The following is a 15,709-nucleotide window of genomic DNA, read 5'->3' on the forward strand; positions in this document are numbered from 1 at the left end:
CTCCCCCCCCCCCCCTCCCCTCCCCTCCCCCCCCCCCCCCTCCCCCCCCCCCCCCCCCCCCCCTCCCCCCCCCTTCGCCCCCCCACTCTCACTCCACTTCTCACTTCCCCTCTCGATCCCCTTCACCTCCCCCACTCTCACTCCCCTTCTCACCCCCACTCTCACTCCCCTTCACCTCCCCCACTTTCACTCCCTTTCTCACTTCCACTCTCGATCCCCTTCACCTCCCCCACTTTCACTCCCTTTCTCACCCCCACTGTCACTCCCCTTCTGCCCCCCACTTTCACTCCCTTTCTCACTTCCACTCTCGATCCCCTTCACCTCCCCACTTTCACTCCCTTTCTCACCCCATTCTCAATCCCCATCTCACCCCACTCTCAATCCTCATCTCACCCCACTCTCACTCCCCTTCACCCCACTCTCACTCCCCAAAGTAAATGTAAATTACTTTTGTGCTTTTTTATTTACTTAGTCCTTCCACAAAATTGAGATTTTCGGTAATCAAGAAAATATATATTCCAAATGTTTGCAGTTTGCTTTTTATAATTTTGTTTCTTAGCTTTTTGAGGTGAGAAATCAAGATATGAAATCTATATAATAAAATAAGTGGAGCCCAGGTGCGGTGGCTCACACCTATAATCCCAGCACTTGGGAGACCGAGGCTGGCGGATCACCTGAGGTCAGGAATTCAAGACCAGCCTGGCCAACATGGCAAAACCCCATCTCTACTAAAAATACAAAAATTTGCTGGGCATGGTGGCAGGCGTCTATAGGGATTAAGCTACTCAGGAGGCTGAGGCAGGAGAATCACATGAACCCTGGGTGGAGGAGGCTGCAGTGAGCCGAGATTTCGCCACTTCACTTTAGCCTAGGCGACAGAGCAAAATTCCATCTCAAAAAATAATAACTTTAAAAAATAAATTAAATAAGGCCGGGCGTGGTGGCTCACGCCTGTAATCCCAACACTTTGGGAGGCCAAGGCAGGCGGTCAGGAGATCAAGATCACCCTGGCCAATGTAGTGAAACCCCGTCTCTACTAAAAATAGAAAAATTAGCTGGGCATGGTGGCGAGTGCCGGTAATCCCAGCTACTTGGGAGGCTGAGGCAGGAGAATTGCTTGAACCCCGGAGGCGGAGGTTGCAGTGAGCTGAGATCGCTCCGTTGCACTCCAGCCTGGGTGACAGAGCAAGACTCCATCTTAAAACAAACAAACAACAAACAAACACCTGCAGGGACAGATCACTAAAGATAGCGAGCCTCATGCAGACCACCAGCCAAAAGAGCTCCCCTCAGCCACCACACCTTCCTAACAAACCCTGACTTTTCTTTTTTTTTTTTTTTTTTTTGAGATGGAGTTTCATTCTTGTTGCCCAGGCTGGAATGCAATGGAGCGATCTCTGCTTACTACAACATCTGTCTCCCAGGTTCAGGCGATTCTGCTGCCTCAGCCTCCTGAGTAGCTGAGATTACAGGCATGTGCCACCAAATCCAGCTAATTTTTATATTTTTAGTAGAGATGGGGTTTCTCCACGTTGGTCAGGCTAATCTCAAACTCCCGACCTCGGGTGATCCACCCGCCTCAGCCTCCCAAAGTGCTGGGATTACAGGCGTGAGCCACCGTGCCTGGCCTGCCCTGACGTTTTGAGGTAAGAGGAGGGTAGGCTCTTTGGCCTTCCAGAGATTGAAAGCCTTCTGCTCACAGAACATCGCAAAAGCCCAGAAAAGAACCTTATATACAGTGCAGTATAGTCTCTTGGCACCCCTTGCCATGATACATTTACTGAATAGAGACTTTACTCTGTCACCTTTTAACATATTAACGGAAGGTTCCAGCCTCTTGTGATTATGGAAACGTGAATGATATGACGATATTCACACAAATATTTGCAGTGTTCTGAAATATACTTATGTATGTAAGTATATATAAGCCTTCCTGAGTACAATCACTGCAGGCTTGTGGGATGGGAAGGAAAATGGCTTTTGGGAGAAGGATGAGGCCTGAGCCCCTTCACCTGCCCTGGAAAATGTGCCCGTGCCTCAGTTTCCCAGATGGATTTGAGTTACTCCAGCCTGCAGAGCTCTGCACGGAGGACAAAGACACATTCGAACAGCACAGTTTTTCAGAGTCAAATAATTAAATACACTTGAAAAAGTGACATCTATTTATAAAATCCGGCCTATGGCAGTAGGATTCATGGTAATAGGGTCTCAGTAGTTGAGCGACCAGCACATACATGGGGTAGCCTAGAGAAGACGTTTAGTTAACGACACAGAATATGATCAGCTCTCTTCTGTTGGGGTTGAAGTCGATCGTGTAATTTGGCTGTTCATAGTGGGATCAAGTTAATGGAAACTCTTGGGGGTGGGGTGGGGGTAGGGGAGTTTATTTCAGATCACCTGACATTAATACTGCCGATGCCTTCATCATCTTAATAGTTATGTCTTGGTCTGGGACATCGCCCGCTGTGAAGGCTCAGGGCACGGCCCTCAGGCGCGGCTGTTGAGTGAGCAGATGGTGAGAGGGTCTGTGTTTGTCCCCTCATTTGGGAGGCAGGGGGAAAAGATGGGCCTGAGGGCCTCTTGGAAAGAAGCCGGCGGGAAGCTGTAGATGAGGGACTCATCCGTCCCGTTGTAGAATGCTATGTGTCCAGACTCATAGTCCAGGAAGACACCGACCTTACACACAGGCTCTCTGACGTGCTGACCCTTCAGAGGGGACGAGACCCAGAGGCTGTAATCGTCTCCGATTTTTAAACCGATCAGTGAGAACAGGTCCCCAGGCGGCTTGGGGAGATTCCCCTTCCGGCTCACCGAGTCCTTGCAGATGCCCACCTCCCACTCGGCCTTGTTTCCCACCTCCACCTCCCAGTAGTGTCTCCCACTGGTGAAGATCTGAGCGCCCAGCACGGTCGCGGACTGGTCGAATCTCTCCGGGTTGTCGGGCAGCTGCTGTCTGCTTCCGCCGTATTTCACACTCTTCAGATCCTCGGACAACACGAGATAGGCATTGGCTGTGGCTGGGTCCAGCGTTATCTCCGCTGCAAGAGGAGGAAAGAAGAAATTTCCCTTGGGCATGCTTGAAAAACCTCTTACGTATGTGAGATTTACATTGAATTCTTAGTATTTAGTCCTGGTTTTTTAAATGTCATTTGGGCCCGAGCGCGGTGGCTCACGCCTGTAATGCAGCACTTTGGGAGGGCGAGGTGGGCAGATCACAAGATCAGGAGTTCAAGACCAGCCTGGCCAACATGGTGAAACCCCGTCTGTACTAAAAATACAAAACATAGCCAGGCGTGGTGGCATGTACCTGTAATCCCAGCTACTCGGGAGGCTGAGGCATGATAATTGCTTGAACCCAGGATGTGGAGGCTGCAGTGAGCCAAGATGACATCACTGCACTCCAACCTGGGTGACAGAGCAAGACTCAGCCTCAAAAAAAAAAGAAAAAGTATTTGGTTTAGAACAAAATTTCTGAGTTCCTCTTTCACTGTTCCACAACACATAGCATGAAGCTCCAAATGGAGAGAGAGAAGAGCCTCGTGGAGAAGGAGCTTTAGCCTGCCTGGTGTGGGGAGGAGAATCCCTGTGAGTGGAATGCTCTGTTTACAGGACATCTTTAGAGCTCTGAACTGTGTATCCACACAGGGATACCCTTGGTTGTTTGCATTCATATTAGCCATGGTAGGTTCTGGTTCTTCAATTTGGGTAGGAGAGAAAATAGCACTTACTTTTGGCTGAACTTCTAATGTGCCCAACATTTTCTATACATTATCTCATTTAATCACTGCAAGCATTCTTTTATCATTTTTACAAAACAGAAAACAGGTTCACAAAGGTTAGGAAACTTCACCAAGATTACACAGTTACTGAGTGTTCGAATCACAATCCCTGATCAGCTTTTTTCATTACGTCATGACAAATGCAGCTTCCTGTGAGTTCAGGGCAGCACCCGGGGACCATCTGATGAAGCACACACACGCTGTGAACCGACAGTCACATACGGGGCCTCCTTTATTTATTTATTTTTTTTCTGAGACAGAGTTTCACTCTTGTTGCTCAGGTTGGAGTGCAGTGGTGCGATTTTGACTCATTGCAACCTCCACCTCCCAGATTTAAGCGATTCTCCTGCCTCAGCCTCCCGAGTAGCTGGGATTACAAGTGTCCGCCACCATGCCCTGCTAGTTTTTTTGTATTTTTAGTAGAGATGGGGTTTCATCATCCTGGCCAGGCTGGTCTCAAACTCCCGACCTCGGGTGACCCACCCGCCTCAGCCTCCCAAAGTGCTGGGGTTACAGGCGTGGGCCACTGTGCCCGGTCGAGGACTCCAACTTTCACTCACTGTCCAGACACGATCAGGTGCCCCAATCATTCCTTTTTTTTTTTTTTTTTTTTTTTTTTTTTTTTTTGAGACGGAGATTCTCTCTTGTTGCCCAGGCTGGAGTACAGTGGTGCAATCTTGGCTCACTGCAACCTCTGCCTCCTGGATTCAAGTGATTCTCCTGCCTCGGACCTCCGAGTAGCTGGGATTACAGATGCCCACCATCACACAAACCTAATTTTTTTTTGTATTTTTAGTAGAGACAGGGTTTTGCCATGTTGGCCAGGCTGGTCTCGAAATCCTGACTTCAAGCGATCCGCCCTCCTGGCCTCCCAAAGTGCTGGGATTACAAGCATGAGCCACCGTGCCCGGCCCCACTCATACCATTTCATGCTTTTATGTATATACCAGATCCCACCATAACTAATTATCTGTGTGATTAATGCCTGTCTCCTCAATTTCATTGAAAATTCTACAAAAGCAAAGGCAAAATCTGCCTTATTTATCATTGTAAGTAAGGACACAGCCCAACAGCACAGTGCCGGGCCCATGGCAGGGCTTTATTCAACACTCTGGAGTTCAAAGCTCATTAGACCTTCCTCTGAAGGTCAGACTGTCCACAAGATAAAAGCTGAGAACTAATCCTGACGTCTCTGGGTGTTAGCCAGACTAAACATCTGGAGCATTCTACAAGGACAGTTCGTTGAATGCGCCCTTGCTGGGATTGCAGAATTTAAGTCAGCTTTTATCCTAACGGGAACAGAGCTAGAAACGTAGACGCCCCTGCATGGGGGGGTGTGTCTGCATGTGCAAGGTAGGGATGGAAACAACAATGACAAAACCAACAAAGAAAGGACCAGGATTGGCCGGGCGCGGTGGCTCATACCTGTAATCCCAGCACTTTGGGAGGCCGAGGTGGGCAGATCACGAGGTCAGGAGATCGAGACCATCCTGGCTAACACAGTGAAACCCCGTCTCTACTAAAATACAAAACTTAGCCAGGCGTAGTGGTGGGCGTCTGTAGTCCCAGCTACTTGGGAGGTTGAGGCAGGAGAATGACGTGAACCCGGGAGGCAGAGCTTGCAGTGAGCCGAGATCTCACCACTGCACTCCAGCCTGGGCGACAGAGCAAGACTCCGTCTCAAAAAAATAAATAAATAAATAAAAGGGAAGGACCAGGACTTCTTACACAGAAAACAAAGCCAGATAAAGCCTAAGTCAAGTCTCACTGCTTCTCTCTGCTCACACTCAGAGACAGTCTGTGGCCCCAGCCCTCCCTGATGTTCCTTGCTGGCCCAGATTCCTTTACCAGGAGCCTAGTGTCAGACAGTGAATGACACTGGAAGAACGTATGCTGAAGTTAATTCTACGAGCCCGGGAGGGCTAACACATCAGGCTGACTTACTGCTGAATTTTCTTAGCATTTCCTTCATTCCTGTGATGCGGCACAGACTCAGCTCTGTGGTGGTGGCCTCTGGACACTGAAGCAAGAGTGGCTCGCTCCTGCAAGACAGCAGACAGGTTTACTCCTCAGCACAGATCGTGTGACCTGGTCCCGCTGGAGAGTCCACCTCATTTCTCCCCCAGCAACAGTGGATCTCCGCTCCCCACTCCAAACTGGCCATCAGCACCCCTTCCCCACAGCTTGCATAACTGAACACAGAATGAAAGCCTACCTTTCCAGGGCTTCTCTCACTTCCTAAGGGTAAAAAAGAAAGAAGTTAGCACTCTGCGCTCTGATCATAACATGGACGAAATTCATGTTGCATGCAGTCCTTGCAAAGCTCACAGAATCTGCTTCCCATGAAGCACGCATGAGTGGGAGCACACAGATCAGAGAGATGGGGTGTGCCGTGGTGAACACCAGGTGTTTCTCACAATGACTAGAGAATACTTGGTCCTTTTCTTTTTCTCATGTCATCACTTTGTCCGGGGAACCCGTTCTGCAAACAAGCCAACTTGCTGGTCTCATTGACCATCCAGTGAGAGACAGAGATAACAAAGGAAAATGGGCTGGTGACAACTGAGGCTAACCAAGCCTGTGTCGGGTTGGGGTGGTGTGTTTGGAAGGCCCTCAGTTAAATGGTAGCATTCTGTGGAACCAGTCTACAAATAGACCTGAAGCTGGGGTTGGATCACATGGTTTATGTTTAAGAAAGTCCATGGCCAGGCCGGTGGCTCACGCCTGTCATCCCAGCACTTTGGGAGGCCGAGGTGGGTGGATCACAAGGTCAAGAGATCGAGACCATCCTGGCCAACATTGTGAAACCCCGTCTCTACCAAAAATACAAAAATTAGCCGGGCGTGGTGGCGCATGCCTGTAATCCCAGCTACTTAGGAGGCTGAGGCAGGAGAATCGCTTGAACCCAGGAGGCGTAGGTTTCAGTGAGCCGAGACGGCACCACTGCACTCCAGCCTAGGTGACAGTGTGAGACTCTGTCTCAAAAAAAAAAAAAAAAAAAAAAGAAGGTCCTGAAGAATGCAGTAGCCTAGAAAGACAGTAGACCAAAGGTGGTGAGAAATAGGAGCCCCCTGCACGGAACAGTGGGGCTCTCCCATCTATTAACTATCAGGTGGGCAGATCGCCTGAGACCACAGGTGTGAATGATTAAATCAGTGCTGCTATTAACCCATCCTGTAGATGACAGTCATGTAGACCTATAGTTCACATCATAATGGTACTTATCTTCATCAGATCTTTGTGAAGATTAAATTTAATCTGCCCAGCACATAGTAAATACGCATTAATAAACTAGAAAAAAAATTAACAAAGCTGAGGTTGCAGAGAGGCAGGTACAGAAGAAATTGAAGCCACTGTCAGGCTTGTTTGGGATAAGCATTCCTCTGGATTTTTTTTTTTTCTCTCTCTCTTCTATAAGGCTTTATTGACATATAGAATGTCAATTCTTTAGGAAAACTACTTTTGGACCAGAACTTAGTTTTTAAGATAAATAAAGAAAACATTATTTCCTATGGCTTGAAGTACTATGAGTTACTACAATTTTCCCATGACTCTCGTGAATGTTACTGTCACCTCAAGAGATTCTAAAGCCGAGCTTTGACTGGAGGACTCCATCTGTCCGATCATTTTGCTCAGGCCTCTGATTTGCTGGGTCAATTTGATCTCGTTGTTCCTCAGTTTCCTCATGTTCTCTCTCTCTTCCTGTTCTAGTAGCTGGAGTTGCAGCTGCTCCTCTTCCTTCAGGAACTGGTGCATTTTCATGTATTCTGACACAACAACCTGTTTGCAAGTCTTTGTTTCTTCCTGCCAAAACACACACACACACACACACACACACACACACACAAGACAAAGTGAGTAAGAGAAATGCCCCTGTCTGTAGATTTTTAATCCTTACAAGTCCTAGTGTTTCTTTTTTTGTCTTTTTTTTTGAGACGGAGTCTCGCTCTGTCGCCCGGGCTGGAGTGCAGTGGTGCAATCTCGGCTCACTGCAAGCTCCGCCTCCTGGGTTCACGCCATTCTCCTGCCTCAGCCTCCCAAGCACCCGGGACTACAGGCGCCCACCACCACGCCCGGCTGATTTTTGTATTTTTAGTAAAGACAAAATTTATTTCCCCATGTTGGCCAGAATTTTCTCAGTGTCTTGACCTGGTGACCCACCGTCCTTGGCCTCCCAAAGTGCTGCGATTACAGGTGTGAGCCACCGCGCCCGGCCAAGTCCTAGAGTTTCATGGCAGCAACTCCTGAACCCCAACATATAACACAGAATATAACACAGATATTCTATTGATGTGCTGGGTGTAGAGGTTGATGTTTTCAGAGGTATGTGCACTGTAGATACAATAGTGAACAAACCCAAAATCTCCATTCCCAGGAGGCTGTCGTTCTAGTGGAGAAAACCGAAAACAAGAAGTATGACAGGGAGTGATCAGGACTATGACACAAATAAAACAAAATTAAGAAAAATTATGAAAAATGCGTTTTCATTTATTCAATAAATATTTATTTAGTGAAAATAGGTGTCAGATAACCATAAAGGAATAGAAATATATATGGCAAATACTCTCACTGAAGAATTCAAGGTCTATGGCCAAGCATGGTGGCTCACGCCTGGGATCCCAGCACTTTGGGAGACCGAGACAGGTGGATCACCTGAGGTCAGGAGTTCGAGATCAGCCTGGCTAACATGGTAAAAACACATCTCTACGAATATACAAAGCTAGCTGGGTGTGGTGGCACATGCCTGTCATCCCAGCTACTCAGAAGGCTAAGGCAGGAGAATCGCTTGAACCTGGGAGGTGGCGGTTGCAGTGAGCCGGGATCGCACCACTGCACTCCAGCCTGGGCGACAGTGAAACTCCATCTCCAAAAATCTCCAAAAAAAAAAAAAAAAAAAAAAAGAATTCCAATGCTTTGACTGCCGCAGAGCTCAGATCCATATCTGCGACCAACCTTGAGGACTTGCCAGGTCTCATCTAAACCACTATTTTGCTTTTATATCTCTTTCTCTTTATTTCTTTTTAATTTGCATTTTTCCCTCAATGCTTTTGAGATACTTGTTTTTTAAATTGCTTTCCATCTTCTGTTATGTGTCTATAAGTATCACTTATGTTTTAAATAATTTTATCAGAGCTATCATAGAGGAAGCCACAGCACTGTCTAGCTGCACAAAGGAGTCTGCCTAGAGCGGGGGAATTGGAGCTGAGCCTTGAGATTCCAACGAAGACAGTCAGAAGAAGGCAGTCCAGTGTAAGGAAACCGCATATTTTAGGGGTGAGACTGGAAAAATTTGTCTTTTTTTTTTTCCTGATATTTCACTAAATTTCCCTTTAGTCCCCCTCATGGGGTCATATACAAGCACCAAAAGTCAGACAGACACCGACCTGGCACAGTTTCACTCTCTCCTTCTCATGGGCTAGTACAGCCTGAGCTTCCTTTCTCCTGATACACAAAAGATTCAGGATTTCCTGAAGTTTCTCCTGCAATAGAAACAAACCCTTTGTGGCAAATGAGCAGAGCACCAGGTCATGAAGGGGCTTTGAAGACCGGTAACAGCACAGTACTAGGCCTCTGAAACAAAGGGCAGGCCGGACACGGTGGCTCACGCCCGTAATCGCAGCACTTTGGGAGGCCGAGGCAGGCGGATCACTTGAGGTCAGTAGTTCAAGGCCAGCCTGGCCAACATGGTGAAACCCCATCTCTATTAAAAATACAAAAAATTAGCCAGGCGTGGTGGCGGGCACCTGTAGTCCCAGCTACTTGGGAGGCTGAGACAGGAGAATCACTTGAACCCAGGAGGCGGAGGTTGCAGTGAGCTGAGATCATGCCACTTCTCGCCAGCCTGGGCGACAGAGCAAGACTCCATCTCAAAAAAAAAAAAAAAGAAAAGAAAAGAAAAAGAAAGGGGAGTGTAAGCGGGACCCACACCGGTTTGTGATGTGGTGCTCAGATGGGCACTCCTGACCGTCCCCCACAGAGGATGTCACAAAAGCTAACGGGGGGAGCCTGTGATGAGTCCTGGGGTTCATGCTGAGCAGCTGTCTTACCCTGTGATGCTCCTCAGCCTCGCTGGAGAGATGCACTCTGTTTACACCATGGCTCTGGACTGCGAAGACGCTTCCACTCTGCTCGTCATCGGAGAGCGCCTTGGCAGCAGCAGGCATCCTCCCGTAGCTGCCCTGCTCATCCTCGCTCTGCAGCACCTGGGACCGGAGCTGCCGGGCGATGCTGGCCAGCCTCCCCAGACGCTCATTCGGCTGGAAATGCGGGCCCTCCAAGGTCCTCCAGCACTCAGGACAAGATAAAGGTGTATTATGTTCCTCCCAGCTCCGGAGGAGACACACCAGACAAAAGCTGTGCCCACACTCGGTGGTCACGGGGCTGCTAAAATAGTCCAAGCAGATGAAACAGGTGAGTTCTTCCCTGAGATTCTCCATCAAATCTGCTGTAGACATTTTCTCGAGGCCGGACATGGGGCAAGGTCACACCTCTGTTCTGGGATTAGCAGAGCCCTCCCTGCAGTCCTACAGTTTTGAGTAACACGTGGGTGACCTGTTGCTATGTTGTTATTACAAGAAACCCTTATCTCTTCTGTGCCTGATTTCACCAACTGACATCCACTGTCCAACACAAAGCCAATTATGACTTAATGTGGAACTCTTGTACACTGGGCTCCTCACCAGCCCCAAACTTTGAGACTTATCTCTGTGCAAAGCACACATGCTAGAGGCCGAGGGCTCTGGCTTCTAACAGGATTACCATTTCGAGAATTGGTTATCGTCCATAAACAGCACTGTGGAAGCATGTGAACACGTGGGTTTTAGGCTGGAAGTGTGGGTGATTTGGTGTACACCAGTAAAGAGACTTGAGTTTTGATGATATCTAATAATAATCTGAATTGGAAATTTGGTCCAAATCTTTTGGGAAACTCCACTAATAAAACCTAGTTTTGAACTGAAAGAAGAAAACTGTAATACATCGTCCTTTTCTCATTAGCCCTTTGTTCTGCTTGACCAAAGCTTAAGCTTTCTGGTCCTTTATTGGGTACTGTGTACTTCTATTTAATTTTATTCATCCCAACAAAATGAGAACGCTTCCACTGGAGTATTCCTTGGTGTTAGAAGCACCATGGAGCGCCAGAGCTGCGTTTATTATTCTTCGCTGCAGACCCTAGTCCTCACCCATCTGCCACCATGGAAAGCATCTAAAATGACATTGTAATTGGAAGTTGCCTCAAGAGGCTATCCCACTATGGAGCAGATGGAAAGAATTATACTTTAGTATGAATGTAATTTTGCTCACTTATTTCCACCCATTGAGAATTTCCAGACTAGGTCCTTTCAAATCCCTGATTCTCTATCAGTTCTTACTGGACAGAAATGAAGTGTGCAGACTTTTTTATAGACATATGAAAAAATACAAGCCTATAATCCCAGCACTTTGGGAGGCCAAGGCGGGTGGATCATGAGGTCAGGAGATCGAGACCATCCTGGCTAACACGGTGAAACCCCATCTCTACCAAAAAATACAAAAAACTAGCCGGGTGGGTAAGGTGGCGGCGCCTGTAGTCCACAGCTACTCGGGAGGCTGGAGGGCAGGAGAATGACATAAACAACCGGAGGCGGGCTTGCAAGTGAGCTAGATCCGGCCACTGCACTCCAGCCTGGGCGACAGAGCGGACTCCGTCTCAAAAAAAAAAAAAAAAAAAAAAACAGACATATGAAAAAATAAACACCTAGTGTAGAGACTGTGCACAGTGAACACCGAGATTGGGGCCAAATGCCACAGATTCACTGTGTCCCCTGCTAGGGAGTCAGCTCCCGTCCTGACTCGCCTTCCGCTGGCTGCACGCCGGGAAGTGGCGCCTCAAAAGCTCTTCCTCAAATGCTAGAGAGTTTGAGCCCCCCCATCACCATCACGCCAGGTTTCTGTTTCCGTCCCTCACTCTCCGGCTCGGCCACCTTCTGGGGGTTGGGTCCATTACTCAGGTTGTTCCATTCATTGGTTTCTGACTTTCAAGGCTCCGACTGCCGCTTCTCTTCCACTTACCTCCAAGAGGATGTTAGATGTTTTCTTACCTTGAACTTTGGGAAAAGAGAGTTTTCTGGCTGAGAATGTTTTTTCCTCACCTTCCTTTCTCCGAGTCAAAACTCACCTTTCTGAAATCATGAATGCAAAATGTTTAAATCCTATATACATCCTTCGTAAAGCGTACGTGAATTACTAGGATGAGAATTTAAGCTATTAAAAAAAAACAAACAGAGCGAAAGTTACACTACTGTAAAGTGGAAGAGAGGTGGCATCAGGGTGGCGTCGTGAAACCGCTGCCGAGATAGCTTCCAGGATACTAACTTGTCACAGCTTCAGAATATTGCTATGAGTCAGTCTTAAGTAAGACTTGCAAAAAAAAAAAAAAAGGTTGGCCGGGCGTGGTGGCTCACGTCTGTAATCCCAGCACTTTGGGAGGCCGAGGTGGGTGCAACACTCGAGGTCAGGAGTTCAAGACCAGCCTGGCCAACATGGTGAAACTCCATATCTACTAGAAATATGAAAATTAGGCCGGGTACTATGGCTCATGCCTGTAATCCCAGCACTTTGGGAGGCTGAGGCAGGCAGGTCAGGAGTTCGAGGCCAGCCTGGCCAACACGGAGAAACCCTGTCTCTACTAAAAATACAAAATTAGCCAGGTGTGGTGGCGCATGCCTGTAATCCCAGCTAGTCAGGAGGCTGAGACAGAAGAATTGCTTGAACCCAGGAGGCGGAGGTTGGGGTGAGGCAAGATTGAGCCATTGCACTCCAGCCTGGGCGACAAAAGCGAAACTCTGTCTCAAAAGAAACAATTAAAAATTAAAATTACCGGACGTGGTGTTGCACACCTGCAATCCCAGCTACTTGGGAGGCTGAGGCAGGAGAATCACTTGAACCCAAGAGATGGAGGTTGCAGTGAGCCAAGATCCCGCCACTGCACTCCAGCTTGGGGGAGAGAAAGACTCCATCTCAAAGAAGAAAAAAAAAAAGTCTATGATAACACTAACTACCACCACTAGAAAAAGAGTTTATGAACTAGCCAGCACCTCCATTCAGTGTGTTATTCCAACACAACCCCAGGAGGAGTCTTTACCAATTACCAAAATCATTAGAATAAGCCTCACAATACAGTTACAGCACATCACAGAGCCAGTATTCCAATTTGGAATAGTGAGGCTGGCATAGTCTGTCTTCAAGTCACACCAATCTGATCCATCCCGCTTCCCTCTTCTGGATAAATTGTTTGATTTTATAAGCATCATAACACAATGACCGTGTGCTATTCATTGGTGACTACAAGAATTCTTTGCATACGGCTCGATTTTTCTCTAAATGAGTTACAAATGAATAGAGGAACTATGTTATTATGGAATCATATAGTCTTACATTTAGCTGGAAGTCAAGAGATCTTATAGTCCAACTACCTTCCACAGATGCTGAAGAAAACTGAGGCTCGAATAAGTTGAATTCGTCCCCTGATACTTACTTACTACATAGGCCAGATTAGGACAGGAAACTGGAGTGCCTACCTCCCAGTTTTTCTATTTTGTCAACACACTATACTGAGTCTCACTTATTGACTGGTGAGTGGGTGAAAATTTCCAGTTTTCTCGATAAAATGAACATTGTCCAATTGCTGTCAGAAGGAAGTCAGACAGCTGTCACGATGGAGTGATGGTGTGACAGGTATCTGAAATCACTGGCCACATTCACTCTTGGGAAGGCAGACTTCCTTACCGTCTTTCTAAACATATTACCTGGGCTTAATTCATAGATGAAATGCATTCATAGAGCAGACCAGCCTTCCCAAAATATATGACCCAGTCGCACTACCAGACACGGCTTCGGAGATCAACAACTCAAGCAGCTTCTTCTCTGGCCTTTCTCTCCTGAGAGGGTGATGCTAGGGAGACCCCAAGAGGGTCACAGTCACAACTATCAACTATCACCCAGAGGCCATCAGGGTTGGCACATGCAGAAAACAAGGAACTTTATAGATATAGTTAGTAAGGGCTTGTTGATGAGGCAGTGGACTAGATGGGAGCTTATTTGAAAAATACATTGCTTGAAAGCCTGGTTTTAAAAATAAAGTTGGCCGGGCGCGGTGGCTCAAGCCTGTAATCCCAGCACTTTGGGAGGCCGAGACGGGCGGATCATGAGGTCAGGAGATCGAGACCATCCTGGCTAATACGGTGAAACCCCGTCTCTACTAAAAAATACAAAAAACTAGCCGGGCGATGAGGCGGGCACCTGTAGTCCCAGCTACTCGGGAGGCTGAGACAGGAGAATGGCGTGAACCCGGGAGGCGGAGCTTGCAGTGAGCTGAGATCCGGCCACTGCACTCCAGCCTGGGTGGCAGAGCAAGACTCCGTCTCAAAAATAAATAAATAAATAAATAAATAAATAAAAATAAAGTTAACCGGGCCCAGTGACTTACGCCAGTAATCCCAGCGCTTTGGAAGGCCAAGGCAGGTGGATCATCTGAGGTCAGGAATTCAAGACCAGCCTGGCCAACACGGTGAAACCGCGTCTCTACAAAAATACAAAAATTAGCTGGGTGTGGTGGCGGGTGCCTGTAATCCCAGCTACTCGGGGCTGAGGCACGAGAATCACTTGAACCCAGGAGAGAAGGCCGGCAGTTAGACACGATCACCGGGACACTCCAGCCTGGGCACTGAGCGAGATTTCAAACAAAAAGAAACTACAGTTGACCCTTGAGCAATGCAGGGGTTACAGATGCTGACCCCTCACACAGTCAAAAATTATCTTTTTTTTTTTTTTTTTTTTTTTTTTTGAGACGGAGTCTCGCTCTGTCACCCAGGCTGGAGTGCAGTGGCCAAATCTCAGCTCACTGCAAGCTCCGCCTCCCGGGTTCACGCCATTCTCCTGCCTCAGCCTCCCGAGTAGCTGGGACTACAGGCGCCGCCACCTCGCCCGGCTAGCTTTTTTTTTTATTTTTATTTGTAGTAGAGACGGGGTTTCACCGTGTTAGCCAGAGATGGTCTCGATCTCCTGACCTCGTGATCCGCCCGTCTCGGCCTCCCAAAGTGCCGGGATTACAGGCTTGAGCCACCGCGCCCGGCCCAAAAATTATCTTTACCTTTCCCAGAACATAACTACTAATAGGCTACTGTTGACCAAAAGCCTTATCAATAACAGAAACAGTCAATTAATATATTTTTGTGTTACATGTATTATTTTATTCTTATCAAATAAGCTAGAGAAAAGAAAATGTTATTACGAGAAAATCTATTTACTAAGTGGAAGTGGATCATCATAAAGGTCTTCACCCTTGCGGTTACCACGTTGAGTAAGCTGAGGAGGAGGAGGTGAGGGCAGGAGGGCTGGCCTTGCTGTCTCAGGGGTGGCAGAGGCCAGGCAGGTAGAGGAAGTGGAAGGCTGGGCAGGAGAGGCAAGCATTCTTGGTGTAACTTTTATTGAGAAAAATCCATGTATAAGTGTCCATGTTGAGGAGTTCAAACCCACGTTGTTCAAAGGTCATCTATACATCTGTCATTTCATACCAGTCTGGAAAAGACAGGTTACTCAGCACAGTTCAGGGAAAGTCGGGGAGTCATCTGGAGAAATAAATTCAGTTGATCTCTACCTCGCAACTTACACCAAAGTATATTCCAGGTAGATAAATACAGGATACATGTGTGTGTGTATGTTGGGGGGGAGGGGGCGTGTCTATTTTTTCCCCTCTAAATATGAATTTCTACTCATATTATTTCCTTTTCTATTGCTTTTTTCACCTTATTTATTTATATATTTCTAGGAAAGAGAATTTGCAACAGGTGTCAAACAAATACTCTGAAATTAGGGAGAGGACTTCCATGAATGTATACTTAAAATAATAGCTTTTTTTTTAGACGGATTTTTTTTTTTTTTTTTTTTTTTTT

At 47.3% G+C, this 15,709-nt stretch overlaps 1 protein-coding gene across 3 annotated transcripts; it reads right to left on the reverse strand.

Annotated features, from left to right (window-relative positions):
• Positions 1–2,122: 2,122 nt before the first annotated feature.
• On the reverse strand, positions 2,123–12,895 carry TRIML1 (tripartite motif family like 1). 3 transcript variants are annotated; one of them, XM_017862532.1, is made up of 8 exons: positions 12,854–12,895; positions 11,935–11,938; positions 9,827–10,163; positions 9,164–9,259; positions 7,353–7,583; positions 5,995–6,017; positions 5,724–5,821; positions 2,123–3,038 (listed from the first exon to the last, which is right to left on the reverse strand). In XM_017862532.1, exons 3-8 carry the CDS (start codon positions 9,941–9,943, stop codon positions 2,488–2,490), a joined length of 1,116 nt encoding a protein of 371 aa, XP_017718021.1. In that variant the 5' UTR covers positions 9,944–10,163; positions 11,935–11,938; positions 12,854–12,895; the 3' UTR covers positions 2,123–2,487. The 3 variants fall into 3 exon arrangements, with proteins under 3 accessions (XP_017718021.1, XP_017718019.1, XP_017718020.1); XM_017862531.1 differs by lacking the exons at positions 11,935–11,938; positions 12,854–12,895 and having other exon boundaries at positions 2,135–2,706; positions 2,857–3,038; positions 9,827–10,627; XM_017862530.1 differs by lacking the exons at positions 11,935–11,938; positions 12,854–12,895 and having other exon boundaries at positions 9,827–10,626.
• Between the last annotated feature and the right edge of the window lie 2,814 nt (positions 12,896–15,709).

Source organism: Rhinopithecus bieti, unplaced genomic scaffold, assembly GCF_001698545.2.
Source record: "Rhinopithecus bieti isolate Rb0 unplaced genomic scaffold, ASM169854v2 scaffold_56174, whole genome shotgun sequence".
Lineage (NCBI taxonomy): Eukaryota > Metazoa > Chordata > Mammalia > Primates > Cercopithecidae > Rhinopithecus > Rhinopithecus bieti.